This window comes from Ammospiza nelsoni, chromosome 5 (assembly GCF_027579445.1).
Source record: "Ammospiza nelsoni isolate bAmmNel1 chromosome 5, bAmmNel1.pri, whole genome shotgun sequence".
Lineage (NCBI taxonomy): Eukaryota > Metazoa > Chordata > Aves > Passeriformes > Passerellidae > Ammospiza > Ammospiza nelsoni.
The window spans coordinates 15,621,253-15,648,565 of NC_080637.1; the positions used below are offsets into that span (position 1 = coordinate 15,621,253).

The 27,313-nt window shown below is 39.6% G+C and overlaps 3 protein-coding genes and 1 long non-coding RNA gene across 7 annotated transcripts; 2 read left to right on the top strand and 2 right to left on the bottom strand.

The window, feature by feature from the left end:
- Window positions 1-530: 530 nt before the first annotated feature.
- Window positions 531-4,565, bottom strand: ALG10 (ALG10 alpha-1,2-glucosyltransferase). The gene is made up of 3 exons (XM_059472366.1): window positions 4,314-4,565; window positions 3,866-4,063; window positions 531-2,083 (listed from the first exon to the last, which is right to left on the bottom strand). Exons 1-3 carry the CDS (start codon window positions 4,476-4,478, stop codon window positions 1,028-1,030), a joined length of 1,419 nt encoding a protein of 472 aa, XP_059328349.1. The 5' UTR covers window positions 4,479-4,565; the 3' UTR covers window positions 531-1,027.
- On the top strand, window positions 4,550-8,801 carry TPRKB (TP53RK binding protein). The gene is made up of 4 exons (XM_059472367.1): window positions 4,550-4,795; window positions 5,249-5,371; window positions 5,659-5,835; window positions 6,658-8,801. The coding sequence occupies exons 1-4, from the start codon at window positions 4,655-4,657 to the stop codon at window positions 6,742-6,744; spliced, it is 528 nt and encodes a 175-aa protein (XP_059328350.1). The 5' UTR covers window positions 4,550-4,654; the 3' UTR covers window positions 6,745-8,801.
- Window positions 8,802-10,112: 1,311 nt separating this feature from the next.
- On the bottom strand, window positions 10,113-12,390 carry LOC132073355 (uncharacterized). Its single transcript, XR_009418497.1, has 2 exons — window positions 12,122-12,390; window positions 10,113-10,900 (listed from the first exon to the last, which is right to left on the bottom strand). It is a non-coding gene; the product is annotated as an uncharacterized LOC132073355 (long non-coding RNA).
- Window positions 12,391-16,163: 3,773 nt separating this feature from the next.
- GTSE1 (G2 and S-phase expressed 1) lies at window positions 16,164-26,253 on the top strand. 4 transcript variants are annotated; one of them, XM_059472314.1, is made up of 11 exons: window positions 16,164-16,192; window positions 16,792-16,875; window positions 17,568-17,631; window positions 17,708-18,311; window positions 19,162-19,309; window positions 20,420-20,797; window positions 20,989-21,061; window positions 21,536-21,784; window positions 22,935-23,133; window positions 24,748-24,888; window positions 25,832-26,253. In XM_059472314.1, the coding sequence occupies exons 2-11, from the start codon at window positions 16,797-16,799 to the stop codon at window positions 25,913-25,915; spliced, it is 2,019 nt and encodes a 672-aa protein (XP_059328297.1). In that variant the 5' UTR covers window positions 16,164-16,192; window positions 16,792-16,796; the 3' UTR covers window positions 25,916-26,253. The 4 variants fall into 4 exon arrangements, with proteins under 4 accessions (XP_059328297.1, XP_059328296.1, XP_059328300.1 ...); XM_059472313.1 differs by having other exon boundaries at window positions 16,166-16,206; XM_059472317.1 differs by lacking the exon at window positions 16,164-16,192 and adding an exon at window positions 16,239-16,254.
- Window positions 26,254-27,313: the final 1,060 nt, after the last annotated feature.

Consider the following 27,313-nt stretch of genomic DNA (forward strand, 5'->3'; position numbering starts at 1 on the left):
TGAATGCTTTTAAATATATATACATCAATATATGTAAATATACATCACTTTATCAAACTGAATATATACACTCAAGTTCCATTAAACGTGGAAAATACTTAAAAGAATAGTTCAATAATGCCATTAGCACTTCTTGAAGATTACACACCAAAGATCTTTGAAACACTCAGTGCAACTCAGAAGTGCACTCAGAGTCGATTTCAGCACAAACCTGTGAGCACAGAGCCACAGGACATAAAAGCTCAATTATTAAAGAGGGCTGCAATTCACTGCACATTGCAGTGTGACATCTGTAAACTGCTCCCTTTCTAGCAGGTCACATCACCAACTGCCATTTATGCTTTATTGTACAGCAACACTTATTCCTCCAAAGAAGGTGCACACACACAGCATCCACTGTGTTTTCTAAATATCAGCTTGAAATAAAATGTTCAACATTCTCTAGTGGTTTAAGAGCCCATTCTCTTACAAAACTAATGTAAGCATTTACTAACAGAAAAAAAGTAATGAAAATTCAGAGAGACGTAGGAGGCTTTGAAAACATTGTACTTTAATAGTGGTTTATACTTTGACCACTAGTAAACCTAGAAGGAAATGGCCTGATCTGAGGAATAAATATGCACACAGATAAATAAAAAGGTTTAACAGACTGAAATCCTTCTTTTGTAAAAAAGAAACCTCTGAAACATACTTATAAACTATTTTACCTTCAAGGGCATGTTATATAATATTTTATTATAATGAAAAATGACAGTAAACATCTCCCTTATTTTACAATAATTACAGAAAGGTGTTCTCCCATTTCCCCTCATATTGAATTTTTACATTTTCATAAATTCAATATGTGGAGTATCTTCACATTATGACAGATCATGCATTTGGTTGCAACAATATAAGCACAGAGCTTACTTCCCAATTCCAGCTAGGGAAAACAGTCCTTACATGATGCAAAACATACTGTCTCATTCCAGAGTCCAGTCCTGAAACAGAACTGTGTTTTCCTACAGGTATAAAAGTATCAAAAAAGTCACCACATAAACCTCTGTACTTCATCGCTATTTTCCCATTGGAATGTTCTATTTAGAAAAAGATAAAAAGTTACAGCATTTACTAAAACATAAAATGCCAATTCCAGAAGTTGTCTATATAGAGGCAAAAATGGAATATTGAGTCTATATATTAAGAATGGCAAAATAAAGTAACGAAATTCTAGCAATTTTTGAGGAACTGTGACTGCTAATAAACATACAAAATACATTAAGATCCAGAATATTGATTTTGATTTTAGTGTATCAGCAAAACTCCAGCCAGCAAATAGATAGAAAGGAACTAACAGGTATTTTACAAGCTCGTGTCTTTGGAACACTTTTCTCCAGACATAAAATGTATAATGTCTGTTATCTGCTAGTAAATACTTATGGACATAGGTAAATTTCCAGATCAGGAATAAAGAGATGACAGTGACTAAGCTATACTGCACAGGGTGCTTCTTCAATGACAACATGAATTTCCTGATTTTAGTAGGGGTCAGTAAATGAGGAAATGAAAAAAAAACAGTAAAGGACAGAAAATAGAACAGCTGAGGAAAGTGCAAACAGGCTTCATGACTACTTCTGTCACCAACAACTATTCCACCATTGATGAAGACAAAAACAAAGAAGAGACATACTAAAATGATGTATGGCCAAGTTAAAGCAGTAAGTGTAACTAAATTTTTGGGTGACAAGAGATATTTAACAAGAAACTGCAGTATTCTGGTCAAATCTGAAAATGATCCTTTCCTGGAAGAAATCTTTTCATCTTTCTTTTTCTGCAACTCAATCTTCCAGGCTTCATTTAGCTTCTCTGCAACAACATTTCCAGCACAAAAAACTGTCCACACAATGTTTGTCTGACGAAACATGAAGCCACAAAATCCAAGGAGAGCAGAAGTTTTATGGTTACCATAAAGGCACATTAAATAGGAAAAAAGAGTAAAAAATACTGATCCTGGATCTGTATAATAAAGGAATGTAAAAAAATAAAGGGTGGGAAATGCTGCAAGAATTAATGCAGACAAGATCCTCTGGAATCCAGACACAGCCTAAAGAAGAAGCAGAAAAATGTGGTTAGACAGTGCCCAATAAAATAAAATAGTACATTAAAAGAAAACTAGTATAACTCTTGAGAATTCCATTAACACAATATAACATCTCCTATGTTCTTTGTTTCCATTATTGCACAAATCCTGTATTTGTCTTAAGTTCCTGCTATGCTTATACAGTTACACAATGTTAAAATCCAAGTGAAAAGCACAGAACATTACTGCAGGTGATTTAAAAAGATGGCAATGAAAATACACCAACTTCTTTCCTATGTCAGGTGTGCACATATTTGTGGTATTAAAATCATGGTGGGGGCATAACCACTCCCATACTTTGGATGAAGGGGCTGCATCAATGGGCAGAAGACAAAATCAATGGTTGGTTCCCCTGCAATCTCGCCATGAGATTCTGCTTGTCTGTGTGACAGCACCATTCTGTGCCTCTGCTATCACCTCTTTTGAACCCAGTCACAGAGAGGCCAACTCCACGTTTCTGATCTTTGATGTAGCTTTTATTATTTATCCTCATTATAATTAATGAGTCAGAAAAGAAATTTTAAAAAAGGTAGGAGACCATGCAGTTAAAAACTCTTCCCAATTATTCCACTCACTACAACACCACAAATCACAACATTAAAAAATGCTGCATGATGTTTCTGAATGATGTAGTGTGGGTTGAAACGGCCACTCATCACAAGGAAGGGGAATACAGAAAACATTGAAGACAAAGAAATATCTAAGGATAACTAAATGCTCAGACTATCATCATGAAACTTGTTCTTACATTTATGTTTCCACTTTGAAGTATAAAATTAAAAGTAGAAACCATTTATTTAATCTGATCTAATTCTGTACAGTGTTATCATTAGCTTAAAAATGATGAGATTTCCTCTAAGAAAACACACCAATTTTCTTTGTAGTAAAGGAATCCTTCAGTTATCAGGGAACAGGAAAAAAATGTTTTAAGGTTAAAAGTCAAAAAAGTAACTTTACTAATGTGCAAGATTTTAAATAGGCCATTAACCACTAAAACAATTTATTTATTGCAGTGGTGGATGCTTTAGATTTTTAAATATACAGCATTCTTGTATGCAAGCTGAACTGTTATGGTCTGGATGTGTGGACAGGTAAGAACTGGCAGGGTTGTGAACTGGTTACACTCTACCCAAAGGACAGTAACAACCCAAGGACCACAGGGATCAATACTGGCACCTGTTCCATTTAATGGCTTTATCAAAGACAAGATAGACAAGAGTACACTGTCACCGAGTCTGTAGTTGACACTGTATGAGCAGCACCAGGCAATTTGCTCAAAAGCACAGGTATCATCCAGAGTGACCCTGGAGGAATGGGGTAATGAAAACATGATGAAATTCAACAAGGCCAAATCCAAATGCCTGCAGTGAAAAATAAGAAATCCCCTTAAATGGCACAGGCTGCTCACAGAGCAGCTGAGGAGCCGCTGTTCAAGTTGTGTGAGGACTCTTAAGCAATTCCAATGACATGAGCATCCAGACCTTTGGATAAGTTGTCTGTATATCTACTAACTTTTATTTCAACAGGGCTCCTTCTACTTATGTGCAAGAATGAATTTTTAGAGGACTGCACCTTGTGCCAGAAAAAGACAAAAAAATATTAGAGAATAGGAGTGTGCCTTCTTGGCCAAACTGCTGGTGGTACTCGTAAATGGTGGTACATAAAACTGAGGCAGTGAAGGGAACACACACTAAGACATCAAAGCTGCTTGCACAAGTACATAACATTGTTTTACTTTGACCGTACCTTATTCTTCTGATGGATCTTGAACAGAAGCAAGTACACTAAGTAGAAGTTCCCAGCACTGAAGAGGAGATTGATAAACCTGAGCATTCCCACAGAGCACACCACGCTTCCCGTCCAGCCGAGGAGCCACGCCGCGGGCTTCACCACTCCCACCGAGAGCAGGTACAGGCCGGGCAGCGTGGTGATCATGGGGTCCCACTGCAAGGGAACACAGCGTCAGGGACCCGCTGCCTCCACAGGGCCCGAGCCGCGACACGGCCACACCGCCCCAACACGACCCCTGGCTGGGCCGCAGGCTCTGACACATCCCGGCACTGCTGCCCTGAGGGCTCTGAGCTCTGCCCTGCCCGGCTGCTGCTGCGGCTCCACCCGCTACACAACCCGCGTCCGGCCAGCCCCGACCCCGAGCGCTGCTGTGCCGCTGCCGCAAGGGTGAGCCCCTCCCGACCTGCAGGAAGCGGCCGTGGCAATAGGCCTGCGCCTGCGGGACGTGGAACACCTCGTCCATGTAGGGCCCGCGCTGGCGGCGGCTGACGGCCGCGAAGAGCAGGCAGGACAGCAGGAAGGCGCCGCTCATGGCCCCCGAGAAGCCGTAGGCCTCGTAGCGCTCCATGCCGGCTCCGCGCCGGCAGCGATGGGGCCGCCCTTCCGGGGAGGGGCGAGGGGCGGCACCGGGAAAGCGGGGCCGGGAATCGGGGGATTCCTGTGGGAAGCGCTGAGCCCTTGGTCTTTGTGGCTGCGTGTAGTTAGCGCTGTGTTTTCCACGGGCCGAGCGGCGATACCCTGGGGATGGAGCGAACGCACCGGCTGGAGCTGTTCCCGGAGCGCAGCGTCACGCTGCTCCTCTTCCAGCACGTGAAAAATGCCGCTGCTCTGCGGAAAAAAGCTATGGAGGGCTCTATTGAGGGAGCACTGATAAACCCTGCGATGGTGAGTGAGTGCGAGTGCCGCCCTGCCGGAGCGGGATGCCCGCGGGAGCTCACGAAGCTGGCCGTACTCTCCGTCGCTGTCACACGATGCTCTGCGCGTCCCCGGCCCTGCAAGTGCCCGCCTTTGGTTTCATTATTGCGTTCTACATCTGAAAGGGTCGGCTCTGTTAAACAGAGCCTTGGCAAGATTGGCCAAAACCATTGTTTTGATTAATTTCACATCCTGCTTGATGGCGTTTAAATCTGCCTCATGTGTAAACTCTAATGCTAATTAATTCATGCTATCTAAAGTTTACTATTTGATGCCTTTGTTCTCATTTAACCCATAAATAGTTTCACAATCTAGGTTTACTTTTTGTTAGAATTAGGCTCTCAAAATGAAGTGGTCAGGATTTTTTTCAGATTTCAAAACAGTAAGTTAATTTTGTATAACTCTTTCTGTTGCGTTTTACAGATTGTAGATCCTTTTCAGATTCTTGTGGCAGCCAACAAAGCAGTGCATCTACAGAAGATAGGTAAAATGAAGACTAGAACACTCTATGCAGAAATTATTTTCAGCCTTTCACCGAGCAACAATGTAAGTTTTATTGAACAAATTTCTTTTTTGCCAGAAAAGCTTGCTGAGATCCACACAGCCAAACTAACTACATGTATTCCTTTAATAGTCTATACAGCTACTAATGGAAGTTTTTAATTGTTATTTTTAATGACACTAATGTGCTGTTATGGTTTGTAGCCTGTCAGAATTCCACTAATGTAAAATGTCTGTCAGTTTATACTCTTGGTGTATCTGACACAGTAACTGAAAAGGTTCCTGATATGTAGTGAGAAAGTGACTCGTGATATTTTTTTCTCTTTTTTCAGATTTCAGATGCATTTAAAAAGTTTGGCATTTCAGACAGCGACACAGCAGTGCTCATTGTGCTGGTCGTGGATGGAGACAAGAACATAAATCTGGCAGATATAACATCTCAGGTGGAAGGCCAGCAGGTTTCCCTAGATGAACTCCCCCAGCTAACAGACACTGCCAAAGTAAAAAAGGTGTGTAGCCAAAAGAGAGGACTGACATGGAGAAAAGGGGCAGTTTATTTAGTTGTCTGATTAAATACCAACAGACAAAATTATCTTAGGATCTGTATTTCTTTAGCACAACTGAAAACTTGTTTTAAGCGGACCTTGATTATTTCTTTGAATTTTTTAGTTGAAACAAATTTTAGTTGTCACACCCTAACATCACAAAGTTTAAGTCTTCAAATTATTAATGTTGTCAGGGAATTAGAGCATAAAAATAAATTCCTGATTGCTGCCTACCATCCAGGAACTTTTGATTCCTGTTTTTCAGGCAAATATTAATTTAATTAAAAATTTCAGTCCTGAGCATTTTCATAAGCTTAAGTACATAGAGAGTCTCAGAAGGGATGGTTAGAATAGGAGCAGGTTAATTAGCTCTTAGGAGCTGTCTTGGGGCATTTATGCTCTTAACAGATTACCATATGCTAAATAAGTATTTTGAAGCATATGCCTTCTATGTGATAAAATTCAAGTAACTTCAATCATCTTTATCATGTCTGTCAAAGTATTGATAAGAGACACATGAATAAAATTGGACAAATTATAGCATTTAACATATGGAGCTTAAAGTGCTGCTCTTATTCAGTTTCATAGCTTTCCTTATTCTTGTAGTTTCAGAATTTGCTTCAGTCCAAATTTTGTCTTGCAGTCACAAGAAGATAGGAATTTCCAATATAAAAGTGAGGAAGAGGGGAATTATCTTTGATTGTGTACATAGTTTTAGAAGGTACGTCATCAGTTTTTTTCTTTCTTATACATCTTTCTTATTTTTCTTGGTTTTTTTTTTTGCAGATGTACAAAGTCACTCCACAGGAAGAAAAAATCGGCACCTTATTGGATAGTGTTGTTTGCAGAATGTCAACAAAAGATGTTTTGTGAAAAGGTGGAAATAAATTTCAGAGGAAGTGAAGTAGTACTGAGTAGTGTGATGACATCTGAGCTTTAACCAAGCTTGGACACAAGGGTGACCTGAGCTGTGTTCTAAGCACAGACAGCATGCCAAGCAGAACTTGCCATTGACACTTACGTCCTTTTTCTCGACAAGGGAGAGTTGGCAGTACTTTAAGCTGAACTTAAACAAAAGGCTTGGAAATTTATACTTACTTTCATCTTTTGTCAAATGTTTTGGTAGTCCCAGAGAGAGTTCAAACATTGTAAATCATTTTTACTAACTGTGCTCTGATTTGTTTTGGTTTGGCAACCCGATGGATGATATCCTTTTAACAATGCTACTGCCAGAAAAGTCATCTTTACAGCCCAAGTGTTTCTGATGGCCTAGAAAGAGGAAATTTTCCATAAACAATCAGCAACATCTCCCTCTTTGTGCTCCTGGGACAGAGTGCTGCCCACCCCTTGAGGACAGGAAGGGGCAGAGGGGTGCCGTGCCAGCCAGTGGCAGTGTGGAGCAGGGGTGTCAGGGATGTGTACAATGAAGAATGAGGTCAGTGGGTAATGCTGTGGTGGTGTTAGCACCTGACACTGATGTCATCCACTGCTGGCTTTAAAGGATAAGGAGTGGTGCTTTTACTTCATAACACTGGTTTATGCATGGTGATGCTGAACTTGGAGCCTGGTTACAGGTGCAGAATTCATGACAAATTTGCACCATAGGTTGTATCCACTTAAATTGTCAATAGAGCTTACATAGTATTCCTAAAGGACATAAAACTTGGTGTTCTGAACCACTGCTAGGGAAGGCCATCAAAGGGAACTAGGAGGACTGTTGATTTCCAGTAGTCACCAGGTGCAACAGCTGTGAATGTGTATCATTTTATTACATGCAAGCATCCTGTTTAAGTACTGTCCTAATTAGGTAGAAATCCATACTCATTGTTATTTTTATGGTGTATTGTTTTTCTAAGATGTGCATAAAATTACAGCTGTCTGCATTTTTTTTCCTGATGTTTTCTGAGGTATTATGATTTGTGTAATTAAAAGATCTTTGGAAGAGAATGCCTCACATTCTTACACAAAGATTTTGAAGGAGAGGTAGGTCTTAGAGTTGATAACAGTACAGTTAAACAGACCAGTGAACTGACATATAGGCATGGTTTTGTCTGTGTTTCTGTGTTTAATACAGAAATGTACAGCTTCAGTTTTGCATTTTGATTTCATTTAAGTTTTCCCTTAGTTAAAACACAGTAGTACAAATACCATCCTTTTCTTACCAACCAAACCAATGGCAAATTTAGTTACGAAGTACTAAGGGAATGACAAGGTTTATCAAAGGATTAAGGGCAAATGGCTGTGCTGACATCTTGCTGTAAAGATGGCTTTACAGAATGCATCATTCTCTCTAAAGGGAAATGTGATGCAGTAGTAAAAAATGGAGCTTGGAAGGACTCGAGTCTTCAAAAGTCTGTCACATCAGCATGTGAGAATGACCATGGAAAATAAAGAGACTTGTTTTCCTTTTCTGACAGTCCAGTTGGTACATGGAATATATCATAAGGCTCACTGGCTGAACTGCAATGTTTTTGTTAGTTTAAAATAACAGCAGACAGGCTTACTTAAACCACTGCCTTTTTTGAGCACGTGTAAAACATCTGTCCAGTCTGTTTAGTACAGGAGAAATAGTAATAAAATGATGACTACATAAAGTTTTGACACACAAATTCCAAACTTGAGTTCCCAGTTTCTACTTCTCCATTTATTTCATTGGTGTAGAGAATTAAATAGCTCATTACTGTTGACATAAGTTAAATTGTGATTTACTTTGAGACCCAAATGAGGTGTTTTCATGGGTGGATTTACTGGAAATTATTTTGGGAGTTGAAGTCTCCTGTGTCATTCAGTCAGGCAGATGATTTGAGGCTGCTTGCTTTGAAGACTATGCCCTGCAAGACCACAGGTTTTCACAAGATGTGGTTGCATTATCCAACTTAAATGAGTTATTTACAAAAACTAATAAAAGTAGATTTTGTTCACCCTGCAAAGATAGAGTTGTCTTTCTGAACACATTAAAAATCATTTAATTTAGATCTCTAGTGTTACCGTTGAATCAACTAAGGCTGTTTTCCAGGAAAGCAAAATTTTAAGAAAAATGTTTTTCAAAACATTTAATGTTCTACAGCAGTCTCTTCTGAACTTTCATACCTCATCTCCTCTATTACAAGGTGAAAGAGGAGACTGAAGTATTTTCAGTACCTTATTTGGACCTCCAGTTCTTCAGAGGCAGGGTTATTCCTGCAGAATTTATAAATTTAACAATTAAATGCTACATCATGATGTGTGGTCAATTGTTCTAGGGTTTTTTTTTCCCTTGGTGGGGTGCATTTGGGATTTTGTGTTTGACTTCCAGCACGCTGAGGCCACTGCCTGTCCCACAGCCCTGATCATTGGGGGGTTTTGTGCTGCTGTCAGAGTGTGTAGGTCCTTCTCCCATCTCATGTACTTCAAACCTTTATTGACAAGGGAGGGCCCATCCTTTTGTGTTCACTTGTAGTGTTCATCCTACATGTTTTGTGACTGGGTCCCTATGTTCTATGACAATGTATTAAATGTGCTAATCATCTGGTTTCTTAAGTATTCCTTTGTGTGCTGTTCTCTAGGGAGCAAAAGCACTGCTGCCATGTTAAAGCAGGCTGAGGTGGTGTCTGTGCAGTGGGGTAACCCTGGTTGGAGGAACAGCAACTCCAGCACCTCACTGCCTGCTGAGAGCTGACACCAGTGTCTCTGGTGCTGCACTGATCCTTGTTAACACTCCTGGAGCTCTTCTCAGAGACCTTTCAGTTTATATACCCCTCCTGATTATGGATGGATACCAAAATGGGGTACAGAATACCTTAGGAATTGTGTTGTCTGCAGGTGCTACCTGATTACAAATGTGTATCCGAGTCTGTCTAAATGTCTAAATATCTAAATATCTTGCAGAGTTTTGGTTTTTTGGGGTTAAAATTTGGAGTTTAAGCTGAGTTTAGGCTTGGACTGTTGTCTCCAACAGTCCCTGTCCCTCAGAGCTGCCAGTCCACTAATGTGTGCTCATCAGCTGTAGACAGCCAACAACGAGTTGAATAGAAACTGCCAAATGGCTCTATGTTCAGAAAGCCTGCAGGTTGTCTGAGTGGAATTATTTCCTTGAAAATGTGGGAGTATGGAATGCCCCCATCAGGGATGGGCTGGTGTTTGTAGGAGCTGGTGCTGCCATGAGATGTTCATGAATTATGGAAAAGCAAGTGGTGGTTGCAGATAAATATATACAAGGTGAAGACTGAGCCAGCTGGTTCTGTGACAAAGGATTCACAAAAGCAGCTTATTCCATAATTTTATTCCTGAGTATACAAAGTCATTACCATAAGTTAAAGATAATAGATGCAAGTCCCATATAAACTCTTCAGCAATGGAGAATTTGACTTTTTCGGTGATCTTCCTTTGCCAGCAGAATAGCTGGGTTTGTTGGTTATTTTTTCCTATGTTGTTGTGACACAGCAGATTATTTCCCTGCTTACAGTGTATGTTTTACCATGGATTGGGACAGGCAAATTTAGCAGAGGTAGAGACTCAGCAAGTTCACAAATGGAAAGCTGGGGTGGACATACAAAATATTGACCAATAAAACAGAAGTTGAACTCCTCTTTCAAGAATATCATGCTTCAAGTTTCATTTACATGCTGAGGATAATATAAATGTGTACAGGTCAAGGAGGTCTCTTGTTATTCACAAAATGATGTTCTGTACATGGCTGGTTAAATTGCTTCATAGATTCACTTGCACAAGTAGCAAACACTTAAGCAGTTTCAAGTAAACTGAAATATGCTGAGACCATTTTTTGTACTTCTTGAGTGGATGGATAATTGACACAAATACTTCTTTAAATATTTGACAGAGAAAGTTCCTATACTGCTGCTATAAGGATGAATCCTTTCTTGACCAGGCTCCCCAGAGTGCCCCTAGAAGGATCATGATGATCACTGTGTACAGGGTGTGGACTGTAACAAGATAATCTCCGTGCTGCTGCTGGAACCCAGAGGTGCTGTGCCAGTTCTCACTTCTGTTTCCATTAGGTTTCTGTCTGTGGGCACGGAGAGAATGTATCCTGACATAATAAAAAGCAAGATTAAGGTTAAAAATGATTCTTCTTTATTAAGAGTTCAGTAGTGTTTGTAATGAAATCCAGAGTGTGCATTAATCATTGACTAGATTTGGGAAAGAGCTCTTCAGATTGTCTGGAGGTAATAAAATAATTTCTATAATTGGAAATGCAAAACATTTACCAGCCATTTGGTATTTCTCTCCCACTGACAGGCACAGTGACAGGATATGGGCTTGTTAGAGGAAAAACAATGTTCTTACTCTTCACTATTGATACAGATCATTGTATGAGAAAAAAAGTACCCTTTCATTTTGCAATATTATGAAAGAGGCAGGGTTCAAATAAAAAATTACAGTTTTCAAAGCTTTAATGTACAGGAATAAGCACAGCATGTGATCTTCCCATCCTGTTCTGGCATGTTTTTCTGTCTCTGCTTTTCAGAGGGGACTTGTGTCAAGGATGAATCCTGATACTCCTGACTTGTATCTTTTCATTAGGCAAAGATACCAGTCAGGAGTAACTACATAAAGCACATCTGCAGGATTCTCTGCAGTAACATTGACATTGCTTTGTCACCTTTCCCAAAGGGTTTGAAATGAGAAGTATTCACCTATGGCAACAGACCTCCAGTTATTATCTTCACTGAAAATTGCCTGCTAAGCCCCAGTGCTAAGTCCTTGTTTCTGCTGCTTTTGCCCTTTTTTTTAAGAGAAAAGAAATGTTTAATGTGCGCAATTACATCTGAACTGGAATGCCAAAAGGAGATTAATTAGCTTGTGATTTTCACATTTGTTAGGAAGGGGTCTGAGATGGATTAGATGCATTGCAGGTTTGGTTCATACATGTTCCTGCTTTACTGTGACAGTAGAGATTACCACAAATGTTAGCACAGATAGAGCTTATGAGTAAAAACAAACTTACATACTTAGGCACATTTGGAAGAGAGCTGTCATAACTGATTTGTTAAAACTCTAAGACTAGGAAATGCAATCTCCAAAAGGGAATTAATCAATAAAACAGAAGTTCTGCTGTTGAGCTTTTACAGAAGACAATTGCAGAATTAGACATTTAACATTTTTATCAGGACAATCTCTCGTGTAGCTGCAAACCAAGTAACAGTTCATGATCATTTGGAAGCATCATGTGAAGACCGCAAGAGGAATATTCTGCCAATACTTTGCTTTGCTGTTCCTACCTGAGGGGAATGCAGTATATGCAGCTTACCTTCTGCAAGCATTCATGGTGTCTGGCTGATTGAGTTCCCACTGCGTCAGATTTCTTCTTGCAGAGAGGAAGAAAGCTTATTTTATCCTTGTTTCCTTGCACAAAATGAGAAAATTTTCTCTCAGTACCAACAAAAAGAATCTTCTTTCCAAGCCCACCAACTTGACCAACGGTAATCTCAGAACAGTAATCTTCTATGTGTCAATGAAAGCTCTCAAATGAATGCTTTCTAAAGCTGATTTTGACACAGTTCTTCAAGAAATTCCCTTGAGCAGTTCACAAGGCAAATTATGAGTAATCCCAGTGACTGGCTTCTTTTAGCTGCTGGGATCTCTAGTTATAAACAGTAGCTCACTGCTGAAGTGTTTCCAAATTTATAACAACACAAGTAATGCACAGATGGAGGGTGGTGGTGATGAAAAATGCAGGATGAGCTGTAACAGAATTACTTTCTATTAGATCACAAGCTATTTTGGGGTAAAACTTGGTTCCTTTCTACAACTGCAATTTGGTTTAAATTGCCTTGAGTGAAATTTCAAGCCACCATCACTTACATATGCTGTAATAATCAAATATTTTTTCTGAAAAAAGCAGATGGCTTTTTAAAAAAAGTTTGATTTTTATAATATGATCACATTCAATCAGCAGTCAATAATATCACCACAAAAACCACATTTTGACATCCAGGGTTAGTAACAGCTACATCCTGACCACTGGAGCCATTAATTACCAAGAGGTTGTGCCAGTGCAGAGTTCCTCCCAAGCTGGATGTTGCCTGACCAGCTGGGTTAATGGTGGGTTTAGTACAACCAATTCAATGCCCCTGTAATGATCTGTAGGGCTTATAAACAAACACATTTAAATTTGCACTTTTTAAAGACAGACCAAAAACCTTCTTTCCCAAAACACTTTTTTGCATCATCTTTAAAATAACTGTATTTCTCATTTAACTGTTACTTTCAGCTTATTGTCACATATAATTGCTATTAAGACAAATCTGAACTTGTAGTGCTGGTGCATTTCTAAAAGCTTTTGCCTTTCCTTCACATGTCCTGGTTACAGCATTTAAGTTTTTATAAAAATAAAACTGGTTCCCTTAGTTTTATTAAAACAACTAGTAATTTCCAAATATGTCCTGGAAGAATCACTTACACTTCAGAAAATGAAAACTGAGTTTGTTGACCCATGTGACTAAAACTGTCACTGGAACCAGTGAGGCTACCAAGGACAAAAACTCGTTCTTCATTATTAGAAATATATTAAATACAGAAAAACATAAATATTACAATGACTTGGAAGAAGGAATTCTTTATTTTTGACCGCTGAATTTCTTGTCATTATTACCCTGCCCCAGTCTGTTTCACTTTTTTCTCTGACTTTGAGATTTTATTTCCTTTCAGGAAAGGAAATTCTTCATTTCGTGAAAGGAAATGAAATCTTGTGATTTCAAACTGTACCAATTCAGCAAGGTTTGATCCATTTCCCTGTGCTTCATGTCATCCCATTACCTTATCATTTTTTCACTTTGGTTCAGAAATTTCAACAATGAAATCTTGAAAACAGAGAAGAAAGTGTAACAAACACTCTGGAAAGGAGATTTATATGATATAATATGATATGATATGATGCAATTTTTAAAAAAGGGAAATTTGGGAATGCAGTGATTCCAACCAAATCAATTGGGATGAAATGAGGTGCAGTGAAAAAGACCAAAATTACCAAAATTAAATTTACAAAAGTCCCAGAATCAGGGAATGAAGTCAAACAAAAGGAGAGGACAAGAAATAGATGAAATTAAATGCTTTGAGGAAAAAAAAATTGCAACAAAGGGAAAACAAATGGCATGGGATGACATGAAGTGCAGGGAAATAGACCACACGTTTCCAAATTGATTCTCATTGAAATTGCAAGATTTCCTTTGAGGAAATGTAGAATTTCCTTTCATGAAAGGAAATGAAGTCTTGAAAACAGAGAAAAAAAGAGAAACAAACAGACTAGGTAGGAATTATAATGACATGAAGTTGAATGGAAAGAAATAAACAAAACCAATAAATTGAAATTGTTACATCCATAAGAGTAATTCAAGGAGCAATGAGGAAAACATCAAAGAGAACAAGTAGAAAATTCTGATGTAAAATGCTGTAAGACAGAAACTGTGACAATGAGGATTGACCTATTTTAGAAGCAACTGAGCTGGACAGTTCCCCACGACCACTGCCAGCCAGGAGGGAGTCCCCAAGGGAGGGAGAAGTGTGAGGTGAGCATGTTAATACCCAGCAGAAACCTTTTTGTCCCAGCCATTTACTGTGCATATTTGCCAATACATAGGGCACTTGCTGCATACTCAAGTCACATACATACTGCCTGTGGGGCTCCATGAAAGGTAAAAAAAATGACAAATGGTCAAGTGGAGAAAGGATTAGAGAATATCCTATCTATATGAAAATCTGCAGGTTATGATTAACTATTCTTATTCAGCTGATAAATTCCAGCTGGTTGATTTAGTCATCTAAAAATACTTAGAACAGAATACATCACTGGAACTCAATTTCTCATACCATGCATGCATGAAGAGAAAACCCTATGCACTGCACACCATTAAATGTCAGAAGAAATGTGAAGAGTGGTGTTTTCCTAGTGTTTTTTGTGAACATGGTTCTACTTTTAAAATTATTCTAACAGTCAGGCTTGTGAAAGATGTGTATTTTATGATTGGCTTTTAACAAACAATAAAATGAATATTATATGTGTTGTGTTAGAAAGTAATGCTGTATTAATTCTCTTAAGTAGTGTGTTAAATAAAGTTTTAGATTATAAAAAATGTTAAAATAGAAACTATGCTATGTAGGATACTTTTTTTAAACAAAGGACTTGCACTGAGATAGTAGCCACAGGACACCTAAATCTTTCACAGAAAAAGAATTTATTGCCCCATTATCAGGAGAAATGAACTTCTTCCTGCCTCGAAGACACTGTTAGGATTCAGAAGATGAAGTTGACACAGACCACACAGAATCCTGTGTTTGAATGGAATTTATGCATCATATATGAAGTATATGAATATGCAACAGGTTATTGCTTTTAAGGGTTAATCCTCTGTTAACGTGTGTCCTTTTTCGGGCTTGTGCTGCCCAGAAAAAGGTATCCAGATGTCTGTAACTCTTTGTTTCTATTGTCTCATATTGTCCTAATCCAAATTGTCCAAATTATTATTACTCCAATTGTATTACTATTTTTATAACCATTTTATTACTATTAAAGTTTTAAAATTAAAAAAAAAAAGTGACTGGCATTTTTCACAGGCTGTTTTAATGGGACTGATAATTAATAGTTTGTAGCTGGGACTGACATCCATGGATCTCATTATTCCTTATGCCAGTTTAGGATTAGCTATAAGTCCCCTCCACAGAAGTGGATATCACAGAATCTATTAGGCTGGAAAAGAGCTCTGAGTCCAACCTTTGAGCACCACCTGGACAAACAGACCTGGCACGGAGTGCCACATTCAGTCTTTCCTTGGACACGTGCAGGATGATGGCTCCACCACCTGCCCAGGCAGCCCATTCCAATGTCTAGTCATGCTTGCTGTGATTAAATTCCTCTTATGTCCAAGCTCAACAGCCGTTTAGCTTCACTTCTAACGTTAAAGACACGGGGACAACCACACACAGCAAAGGTGTCGAGGAAACCAAAGGCGTGGGCCCGGAGGAGGCCGCACCGCAGCCAGCACGGCGCCTGTGCCCGGAGGCACAAAAGCACGGCCCCATGGCGAGACCTTCGGCAATGCCCACACCCTGCTCAGGCTGAGCCAGCACCGAGGCCGGCCAGGCAAGCCGGGCTGAGCCAGGACGACCCGCGGGGGTGATGCACCACGGCAGGGCCCGTGCCAGAGGCGGGCACGGGACAGCAGAGCAGCCGTTGGGGGCCCCTGCTAACTACAAGTCCCAGAATGAACCGGAAGTGCTCGTGTATCCTTCGAACCGGCCAATGAGAGCGCGCGCGGCGCGTCACGTGAGCGGGGCGCGCTTTCCGAGTCGGGGCGGTGCGCGGCGCGGCCCGTGCGCGGTGGCGGTGAGGGGCGAGCGGTGAGCGCGGGGGGGACGGCGGAGGCGGAGGGGGAAACCCCGGCTCGGGTCCGGCCCCAGAGCCCCAGCGACGTGCCCGGGGGCCTCTCCCTGTTTCCCGTTCGCGGTCGGGGAAGGGGGGGACCTGTGCGAGCTCGGCTGAGGTGGGGCGTTGGGCCGTCGGTGGGATGGTGAACTGCGTGGCATCCCATAAGCCACCTTTGGGTGGTGCCCAGCGCCAGGACGAGTACCAATGCTAAGTTAAACTAAACCACAGGAAGCTTCATTTCAGCGTGAATAGGAACGAGGGTGGGAGAGCACTGGAATAGGCTGCCCGGGGAGGTCACGAAGTCGCCTTCTCTAGGGAGATATTGGTAACCCACTTGGAGGCGTTCCTGTGTAACCTGCTCCCGGTGACCCTGCCTTGAGACGGGATTGGACTCTTCCAACCCTCACTATTCTGTGTGGCAGTCCCTAAATATGAGAGTTTTCAAAAGGAATGTTTACCTCCTCATTCATTCAGCAGTATCATCAAAGTCTGAGCGCCTGTTGTTCGGTTTTGGCGTTTTTTTAAACCTCTTGCATGTCTACTTGTATATTTTCCAGGTACCATGGAGGAAAAAAAAGAAATGTCAATAGATAGCCTGAGTCATTTGACTGAAGAAAAGCTGGATATTTGCATGAGCAATGGTAGGTGGGGATCATATTGAGTTATTCTCTACGTGGTATATCCCCTGTTACAGGCTAAGCCAGCTCAGAGCAGTAGACATCCTCTGTCTGCCTTACATCATGCTTTGTGTACTCACCTCTTTGGATGGGCTGCTGTTGCCCAGAAGCCTCCTGGGGAGCTTGTGGAGCATGGTGCTAAAACTTCTGTATTAGTGATAGATGTCACCAACCTCTCTTCTGTATATGTAATCTGAGCTCCTCCCTTATCCATCAGCTGCTGATTTATTTAGTGTATATATTAACTAATAAGAAAATTACCTTTCTTAATGACTCTTGCTGCTGTTCTGTGGTAACCTGAACGAGGAAAGTACTGATGGATGGGACACCTGCACTGTCACATAGCTCTAAATTACATGTTCTCACTTACTTTGATTGGAGGCTGCTGATAAGCTGCTTTCCATGTTGCTGTTACAGCTGCTTAGAAATTACCATTAAGAAATTGCCATTAGAAATTGCCATTGGGCATCTCACAATTATGATCATATTCACAATTGTACCTTAAATTTCTTGGACCTAAAATATGTTTTCCTAAGTTTAACATTTTAAACTTGGTAGCTGAAGCTTTTTGCCAGCTGACATCACTCACCAAATTGCCAAAGCATATGCAATCATTTTCATTGCAAATCCATGCTGTGACAAAATCCTTTTTACAGTTTCAGACCTTCCTCTTCTGACTGATGAAAAGTTTGATTTTGACCTTTCACTCTCTTCAACAAGGTAAGTTATGTAAGTACTGTAGACCCTCCTAAATGGACACATGCACGGTGCTGGCCTAAATTATTTTTCTTTGTAGTGGAAATGAAGATGAAGTTTTTGTTGGACCTGTGGGACACAAAGAAAGATGTATTGCTGCCAGTATTGAAGCAAAAAAGAGTGTGTCTGCTTTTGATGATAAACTCATGTGGAGCCCACTTCAAGGAGAGAAATTTGTGGAAATTTTCAAAGAAGCTCATTTGTTGGCACTGCAAATAGAGACTGGAAGCAAGGACAAGGAGACCAAAATAAGCCAATCAGAAGAACAGGAAAACAAGATTGTAGAAACATTTGTGGAGGACTCAAAGTCAAAGCTGAAGATACTGAGAAACAAAAACATAGCACTGAGTCCCAGGCCTGTTAAACGGGAGACGTACTGTGTGCAGGATAGCCCAGCATGTCAGCTGCCCCCTTGTTTTCAGAAGGCATCACAGAAACTCGTGTCAGATGGCCAAGTCCATGCTCTTCCTGCTCCTCCTAACAGAAGCCCTGTTAAAAGTTGTGTGTCTCCTACAAAAAATGCCAGTTTACCCCTGACAGAGGAGCAGAAAGCCAAGGAAACAAATACAAAAGCAATTGGCAAACTGCCAATGGCAAAACCATCATCTGCTTGTGGAAAAAGCAATTTGTTGACAATTGACAAGGTAAAGTCAGGTTCTGGGCAATGTTTTCTTCAAGTGAAGTCTGTGTTTTATGAATATTTAATCTGTCTACAATCTTTTATTTTCAAAAGCAAACTTTAATCTCCTGGTGCTCTCTACCTCATCCTTAGTCAGAAAATGTATATAGAACAAAAATGAGGCATGTACTATGGTATAATAACTGATTACTTTGTCTATTATGACAGTGTAGAGCATTTGCAAGTAAATTTCATTTGTGTTCTGGTTTTGTGAATGTTGTAATTCTTGGCTTCTCTTCTAACTGGTTTCTGACACTGCTGTGTTGCTGGTAAAATTACTACACTGTTACACTTCATGTGTAATTTTATACTTAATGTGTAAAAGTGGCTTTATTTAATCCTTGTCAATGGAAATGTATCCTGGGATAGCAAGGAAACAGTTGTGTTAGTGACCTTGTGAGCACAAATCCCAGTCTTTTGATAGAATATCTTTTGGATTTTATTGCTCTACACTTTATAGCTTGGCCTCTGGTATGTATTACAGATTTTACTGAAGATAGGGTAGGGGCTTCTTAAGAACCATCACCTATAGAAATAACAGGACTCTGATATACTGCTGCCTAGGCTGACTCTTTTTATTCTCTAATTCCAAAATTGAGTTCATACTCAATTTTGTGGCAGGAATAAAAATAACTGTTTGCCTCCTAGATCTGACGTTTCTGTATAATAATCCAGATACAATGGTTTGTCTCTAAGAAAATTCACTTCTTAAAATGTAATCTGTGTTAAGGAGCTCCTCTAAAATTCACAAGTAAAAAGTAACAATACCAAGACAATGGCACAATAATGTCTTAAATGTTTTTCTTTTGATTCAGCCTGGCTTAAGGAAGATGACATATCTGAAATGTCCTCGTGTTGCCAGTGGTCTCACAAGGAAGACTACATCATCATCTTCATCATCAGTTTCCAGCATGAACTCAAGTCTTAATTCAAGTTTACCAATTTCTCCTATAGGCAAAAAAGGTAATTTCTCTTACTACAGATTTGTGCCACAAATCAATTTTGAAATAGCTGAGCATTTTCTGGACTTTGGATTTGGAAATGTTTTAATGGTATTCAGTACATTCAAGCACTAAGAAGTATTTTGTATGGAGAATTTTCTAGGCTAGCCCAGTAAATCCCTGTGGACTAGAGATAAATGTTAGACATCCATGATTTGTAGATTGACTAGATTCATACAAACCTGATGCCTGCATGTGAGCATCTGACACAGCTAGAAAGGAAGCAATACCCCAGGAATTCTCTTCCCTTTATGCATGATCTCCTCTATTAGAGCCAAGAACGCCAGCTTCTGAATGCTCTAAGCTTGTCTGACTGGAATTAAAAGAAAAGACAAAACCCCAAAACAACTGAAATTTGGAAGGAAATGGGGAGGCATTATTCCATGTTTCTGTAAGCCTAAATAAAGGCTGAGCTTTATTTACTCAAGCAGATGGGAAAAACACCTTTGGGGAGATAACACAGTCAAGAGGCTTGTATTGTGTTGAGACCATGAATTTGATATTTCAGTAAGCCTCAAAGGATCAGGAAAATAGTCTTCTAGAAGTACTGACAGATGTCAGGACTACAGTTCTTGTACATCTATCAAAATACCAAATTTGAGCAAATTTTTATTTTGCACCTTCTTTCTGGGAGAATAATAGCATATTATTAAAAGCTTAGTATGAACTATTTTATGCAATAGAACTGTCTAATCAAGATTCATCCTGTTAATGAAAGTAACCTACAGGTTGAAAGTAAGAACTTTACAGAAATCTACTTAAGGGAACAGGGCCAGCTCTGCTGGGAGTAAATGCTGGAAGTGATTTGCATCTGCAAACTGTTCTGGCATTCCTTGAAGAATATTCTTTCATTTGATTGCAGTAATTAAGGAATTTGGTGAGAAAACTATAAAATAAAATTCCTGAAGAATTTGAGGAATAGGAATAAATTTTCAGTAGTTGTATATATTCTCCTTAAACTTGAACTGGTTGAACCTGAATTTAAATGCTGTAAATTGCTGCTTTTCTTTCCTGTGTTAGTATAATTATTCTGCTTAGTCAAAAACTATAAAAGTACAACTTTCTATTTCAGGAAAATCAAGCATGCCATCAAAAGCTGATGTGAATGGCTCTAAGCTTTCATCTGGTACAAGCAGGCTGGCCCTTGTCAGACCTACCACAGTGTCATGTCTGCAGGCTGCCAATACTGAGAAATTCAGGAAGCAAGTGAGATCAGCTAGTACTCCCAAAATACCTGGTGCCATAAGCCTGGCTAAATCTTCATCTTCTGCAGCATCATCTGAGGCTGCAGGCAGTGGGATTCGGAGACCAAGCTCTGTTTCCAGTCTGCAGCAGCTATGTCAGCAGAATAAAGATGGGACTTCAACAAAAGGAAGCCTGTGTCCAAAGCCCAAGGCTAGAGTTTTGTCTGCTTCCACAAGTCAAACCAAGGCTCCTGTGAAGACTCAAGGTAAGCACGTACTTTGTATGACCTGTCTTCTACTTTGGTTGTTAAAAGCAGATGTTACCTTGAAGCCTTGTTATTTGTTTCGTTACACTTCTGTCCACCATTGGGAAGGAATTAGTATTTAACTGAAAGATAAATGCTATAAAATAAATAAATATGAATCTGATAGCAACTAACAAAAATTTTCTCTTTAGATGCAACACCAAGCAAGTTGGCACCAAAAGCAGCACCATCTCTTGGATTAACATTTTGTGGCACACCTGGAAGGTAGGGCTTCACTGAAAATTGGGTGCACTGAGGAATCCTTCTTAGCATACAACATGGTTGGGTGTCACAACAATCTTTTAAAAGTTCTAACCTCATTGTCTAGTGCTTTGAGGCCTGCCAAGTTAGACATGTTGATTGGAACTGATTCTCCATGTCCATTCAAATTCAAAACTCCAGTAGAATGGAATCCAGACACACCTATTGGAACTGATTTAAAACAAATCAAAACCCAAAACTAAACCAAATAACCCTCCCACTCTATTCAGAAGAGGTTTCTTTGCAGTGCTAAGTAGACTGAAATAATTAATAAAAGAATTCTGATTGAGTAAAGCCCTTACTGTGCTGTGATTATCAACCTTAAGGTGACTACTGTTTCCTTACTGAGCGAAGGGAAATGGATTGCTGTAGTTTGGTAGAAAAGTGTTATTCATACACTTTCTAGAAGGTATTGGCTAAGGCCTGTTCCTCTTCCAGTGCCATGGCAGTCAGCACTCCTATGAAAGGCTCAGAAGATAAGGCCTTCCAGGGTTTTTGTTTTCCTGAGAGATCTGCCACCATGACTCCAGCCAGCGTGAAGCGGTCTGGCCTGCCTACACCCGTCCGTCGGATCTCGGGGTTCCCAGCAGTGACTCCCAAAACTGTACCAAGAGTGCCAACTTCTCCACATACTGCATCTCTTCAGCAGAGCTTCAGCTTTTCTGCCAAAAAGACTTTTACAGCTGGGTAAGACAGAAATTTTCATGTGTGAAATGAGTATTGTAGGCAAACTGCCTCTCAGTGAACTCTAGTGATGACTCTGGGGTTTCAAGGGCCTCTGCTAAATGTTAGAATAAACCATTTGAGCATACAAAAGCTGTTTAGGCCTAATAAAAACGTAAAACTTGTGACTGGTAAAATGGTATAAGCCATACTGAGGTGAGTCAATATCTAACACTAAAGAATTACAGCTTTAATAGGAAATTATTTGTATTTCTCAGGCAAGGAAAAGATTTAAGACTTGTGTCCGATGCTCTGGTGTTTTTCTGCTGTTGCCTTCTGATGAAGGGAGACAGCTGATTAAAATGCATATTACTTTTAACTTTTGTTTTATATTGTTGCCAGTGGTCTGTAAAATGACACTTTTTAAAGCATCAGTCAAAAAGCCAAGGATTTTGTTGACTTGAACTTTATTTTCTGAGCAGTTTTACTTATATTTTAATTTTCTTTTATTTTTTTCTTTTTTTCTTTTTTTTTTTTTTATGTAAAAGTAGTGTTGCCTTCTTCATATTAGCCACCCAGCATCTTCTGACAAGGGCCATGTATACGTATGCAGGCCTGTTTTATGGCTGGTGGAGAGGAACTGTATTAAAATAGGAATAATTCATGATTCAGAAAACTGTGTCATGTTACTTAGGCCAAATGTGTCAAATAGTCTTTTCTCTCAAGGAAACAATTATTCTGTCTACAGTGACTTTATTATACTAATCAGATTACAGCCTCTGGTCCTCCAGCCAGTGTCAGCACCTCCTTTCAGCAGGGGCTGAAGTGGGTTGCTCAGTGATACACAAAATCAATGCCTCTTTGCTAGCTGTCCAAGTTTAGAAAAAAAACAAAAAAATACATTGTGTGAAGTTTAGGCTGGATGGAAATGTCAAGTAAGATTAAATTCTTCATAATACCTTCTTTTTTTGCATGGGTAGGCTATACTTTTTCTGCAGAATAAAGCATTTTGTATTTTGTGGGTAACTAGCATTTATTTGGATAAAAATATGGGAAGCCTTTTGGTCATTAAAGCTTGGGGTAAAAAAGGAGGCAGTGAGGTTAGAAATTGGCTTTTCTGTCTTTAGTTAATGCTGATTAAAAACTCGGTTATCTGTGATACTCTTTTCCATAGTTCTAAACAGAAACAAGAGAGTAAGACACAGACATCTTCAGAGGATGATACATCTCCTCCAGCTGTGCTACCTCTTGTACTTGACTTCTCACCAGAGAAAACTGCTACAGAAGGAGCAGAAAATGCATTAAAAGAGGCAGAAGTACACAATGAGCTGGCTGAAGTACAAAATGAGCTGGATGAAGAGAAACAACCTGAGGTAAGAAATGAGTATATTTTCCTACAAAACTACTAAGTAAAGTGCTTGATTTATTTCAAGATAAGGGATAAATAGGGAAACCACTTCAGTATACATGAGGTTAAAATGTGTTAGAATAATGAAATAATAAGATATTCTGAGTTGGAAGGGACCCATCAGAATCATCAAGTCCAGCTCCCAGCCCTGCACAGGACACTCCAGGAATCACACTGAACACTTCCTGAATTGTCAGGCTGGTGCTGTGCCCACTTCCCTGGGGAGCCTGTTCGAGTGCCCAACCACCCTCTGAGTGAAAAACCTTTTCCTGCTGTCCAATCTCAACCTCCCCTGACTCAGCCTCATGATGTTTCCTTAAGTCCTGTCACTGATCACGAGTATGAAGAGATTGGTACCTGCCCCTCTGCTTCCCCTCTTGAGGATGTTGTTCAAGACCACAGTGAGGTCTCCCCTCATCTCCTCTCCTCCAGGCTGAACAGACCAAGTGCCCTCAGCTGCTCCTCATAAGGCTTCCCCCTCAGGCCCATCACCATCCTCACTGCCTTCCTCTGGATGCTCTCTGATAGCTCAGTATCTTTTTTTTACATTGTGGTGCCCAATTGGCTGTAACCATGTGCAACCCTCCAGTGCCTGTATTTAGCACTGAACATCATATGCTCAGTATTTCCATTAAGTGTGTTCCCATCTCAGATGCACTGTCAAATACTTGTAGATTGTATATTAAATTTCCATTTTTGGAAGAGTACTGTGAAATCCTTGTAGCTTCAATTAGAAAAGTAGTGATGCAGGGCAGTTTGTGTTGCAGCCATGAAGCTCCTTCAGGGATTTAAAAAAAACCCTCCAAACCCAAAACACTGCTGTAGCTTAATTCAGTCACCTAAAAGGAGTGTAAATCTGCATACAGTGAGTGAGGATTAAACCCCAAAGTCCATATAGCAGTGAACTTCAGTGCCAAGTAATCATTTCAGTGAACACTTCCCCTCTCTCAAGCATGTAGTGGCTTCTTGTTGAAAGCTGGCAATCCACAGGCATTAGGAAGAAGAGGCTAAAGTTGTAGTTCTGAAATAGTAACCTGACAAAGTGGATATTGATTTACAAATACTGAGGTTTAGAATAATCTGTGGATTAATTCCTTGATGTTGCTTTACCAGTATGTTCCCTGTTAGCTTACTTGGTGGCATAACTGTGTGTTTCAGAATTGCTTAGTACATGTATGGGGTAGTTAAACTGGACAAAAGGACAACTAGAGTGTGAAGCTGTAGAGAATAGTTTATATGGCTAAATAACATTGCACAGTAATTGTAGTTAAATAATTTAAATATTAAGAGGGTTACTAATCTTCTGTTTTAAATTTAACTATACTTCCAAGTGAAAAACTGTTTTATGCCCCAAGGGTTCTCTTTTGCTTTGCCTTACTGCATTTTCCCTGTGATGCTAGCCAGAGAGTAGGAGCTGAGGGTTTTACACTGTGTGCAATGAATCCTGCATGAAAGATACCAAGCTGTAAATTAAGCCTAATCTGTGATTATTAAAGCTGCATAAGCTAAATTGGTTGCCTCAATGTATATGAAGGAAACTTGCTGAACAGGGAGAAAACCTGATTTTTTTTTTTTAAAGGCTTTACTGCTGGATATTGGAGCAGACAAATCTCTCCCACACACTCCTGAATGTGAATGTAGACCTTTGATTGACCTTTCCAATACTCCTGAAGTGAGTAAGATTACTTCTGCAAAGCCTGTGTTATCTGGGCAGATAAAGGTAAGCTTTATTCACATCATCTGCTGCAAGTTATGTTAGCAGAAAAATGTCAATTGTCTGCAGAGCAGTTCCACAATACTGTAGGAATTATTTAATATTAGCTCAATATGATATACATAATTAGGTGCTCTTAAGAGAATGTCATATTTAAAAACAATGTATTCTGAACTACAGCTCAGTGAGCAGTCTGCAAATAGGAAAAGGAGAAGGATGGAGAAAGAACTTAGGACTTAAAGCAGTTATAGAACAAAACTGTTCTGAAGCAGGAAGTGAATGTTGTCTTCAGAGTTGGCATGCTTATTCTTGTTTCACCTTTCTTGCACATTTTCAGTCCTTAGCAGCAGCTCATTTTAATCAAAAAAGAAGGAATGCCTCTCCTGTTTAGCTCCTCTCCTGAGTTGGAAGATGTGTGCTGTTTGAATCTGCTCTAAATTTTACAAGCATTTTTATGCATTAGTGCCTTGAAGGCAGATGCCTTTAGATCACTGTCAGATGAATGCTGGTAACTATGAGGATGCAGCCTTTGACAAAAGGTGTAGATGGGCTCTGTTGAATACCAGGCCCTTCAAATTTTGTCAAAAGAGGAATATTGCAGATCTCTGACTTTGGGGGGCACGTTCAGAGGAGTTCAGAAGTGCTGTGTCCTGTCTGGATGGCACTGTCACTACAATATGCATAGTTAGTGAAACTTAGAAAAGGCTTTGAGGTTTTTAAGGTAAGTATGGGCAATAACCACCTTTTGAGAATCTTGTGCTTGGCTAAAAATGAGTGTGTTTTTAAAAACCTGAACACAAAAGCTTGAGTGTGGTGCTTGTATTTGTCTTCTAGATATTACTAGGAACCCTAAACAAGAAAAGTACTTGAGAATAATAGAGATTATAGCTGCCAGTAGCTGTGCACAGCAGTTGACTACAATAGCTAAATGTTTCTGTTTTTCTTTCAGCTAATTGATTTGAGTTCTCCTCTTATCACTCTGAGCCCTGATGTAAACAAAGAAAATCTGGATTCCCCTCTACTGAAGTTCTAAATTTGAACTGAAATGAAGAATTCTTAGCAACTGTGATCTTTGAAGTGGTTTTGGTGTTATTCCTCATTTGTTTAATTTTTTGAAGATGGCTGTAGATTGATGAACTGCATTTACAAAATAGAATTCTAACACTCTTGGATACAATCAGTCTGATAATGGTTTTATTCATGGATGTGCTGCAATGGATGTATTTAAACTATGCTGCTCTAAGGCAAAAAAATTGGAATTGTAATTCCAGTTTCTGAATTGGAAGCCTGCCTCCTTACTTCTTACATTGTCATTTGATTCCTCTATGTACAACAGAGTTTTAATTTAAAATAAATGAGTTGTTTACTAAACCTGTATAAAATAGCAACTTTTTATTGCGTGCTTTGGGTAGACTTTTCTAGTGTTTCACTAACAAATGCTAATATGTAGGTAGAAACTACTGGACTTCAGGTTGGTGTAGCAAGTTTGGAAACAAACATTTTAGTATTGAATGCCAGTAGAATAAATCAACAGCAAGGAGAAGATAACAGCTTGTTACTGTTATAAAAAAGAAGCTTGACTAGGCCAATATTCAAGCAGCAATCAATTTATTAATTAATATGGTAAATATTAATACAGTGCTGGGTACAGTGGGGGAAGTTTTCCCTCCAACTGCATACCGATAGTTGGGGCTTACAGATATTTATAGGGGTACTCATAAGCTTTCTCAGCAGTTTCTGTTCCCAATTTTTACTCATCAGCAGTTTCCATTCCCAATTTTTATGTCACAATTCTATACACTATTGTGGTTTAGTTTTTTTCAGGATGTACATCTCGAAAGGAGTATCCCAGGTAGTGGTGGTCTGGTTTCTGAAAGAAGGAAGGAGTATTTCATCTGGTGAAGTCCAGTTTCCAGATGTGGGTCCACCTTTTGATTGCAAGGACTATAAATCTCATAACAGTGATGTCCAGCTTCCCTTGGTCAAACCTATTAGTCCTTGAGTTGATGTCCATCTTCTTTTCTCAAGCTGCATGTTTCCTTTTTATATATTCTAAAGCTATAGTTTCAAAAGATCCTTACTACAAGCAATATTCTAAAATTACACTTCAAAAGGTTATTATTGCAAAACTCTTTAAGGCTTATAAGCAGAAAGTTCCTGTCAAAAAGCAACATCCTTAAAGCTTTAAGTCAAATGCTCCTAAATCAACTTCAGACTGATAAAGGTTAATTGCAAATAGGTTCAAAGGCCTTCTTCCATGCTTTATTTTTCTCAGTTGTTATTAGAATTCGCCTTTGTAACTGTCCCATGGTCGGTTTGCACACATATTACAATCACAAATACACACATTGCCTGTATGTACCTGACACGAAACACAGCTTTGTATTTCACATTACTGCCAGATGATTTAGTCGTAGCTGCCCCCAGCTGG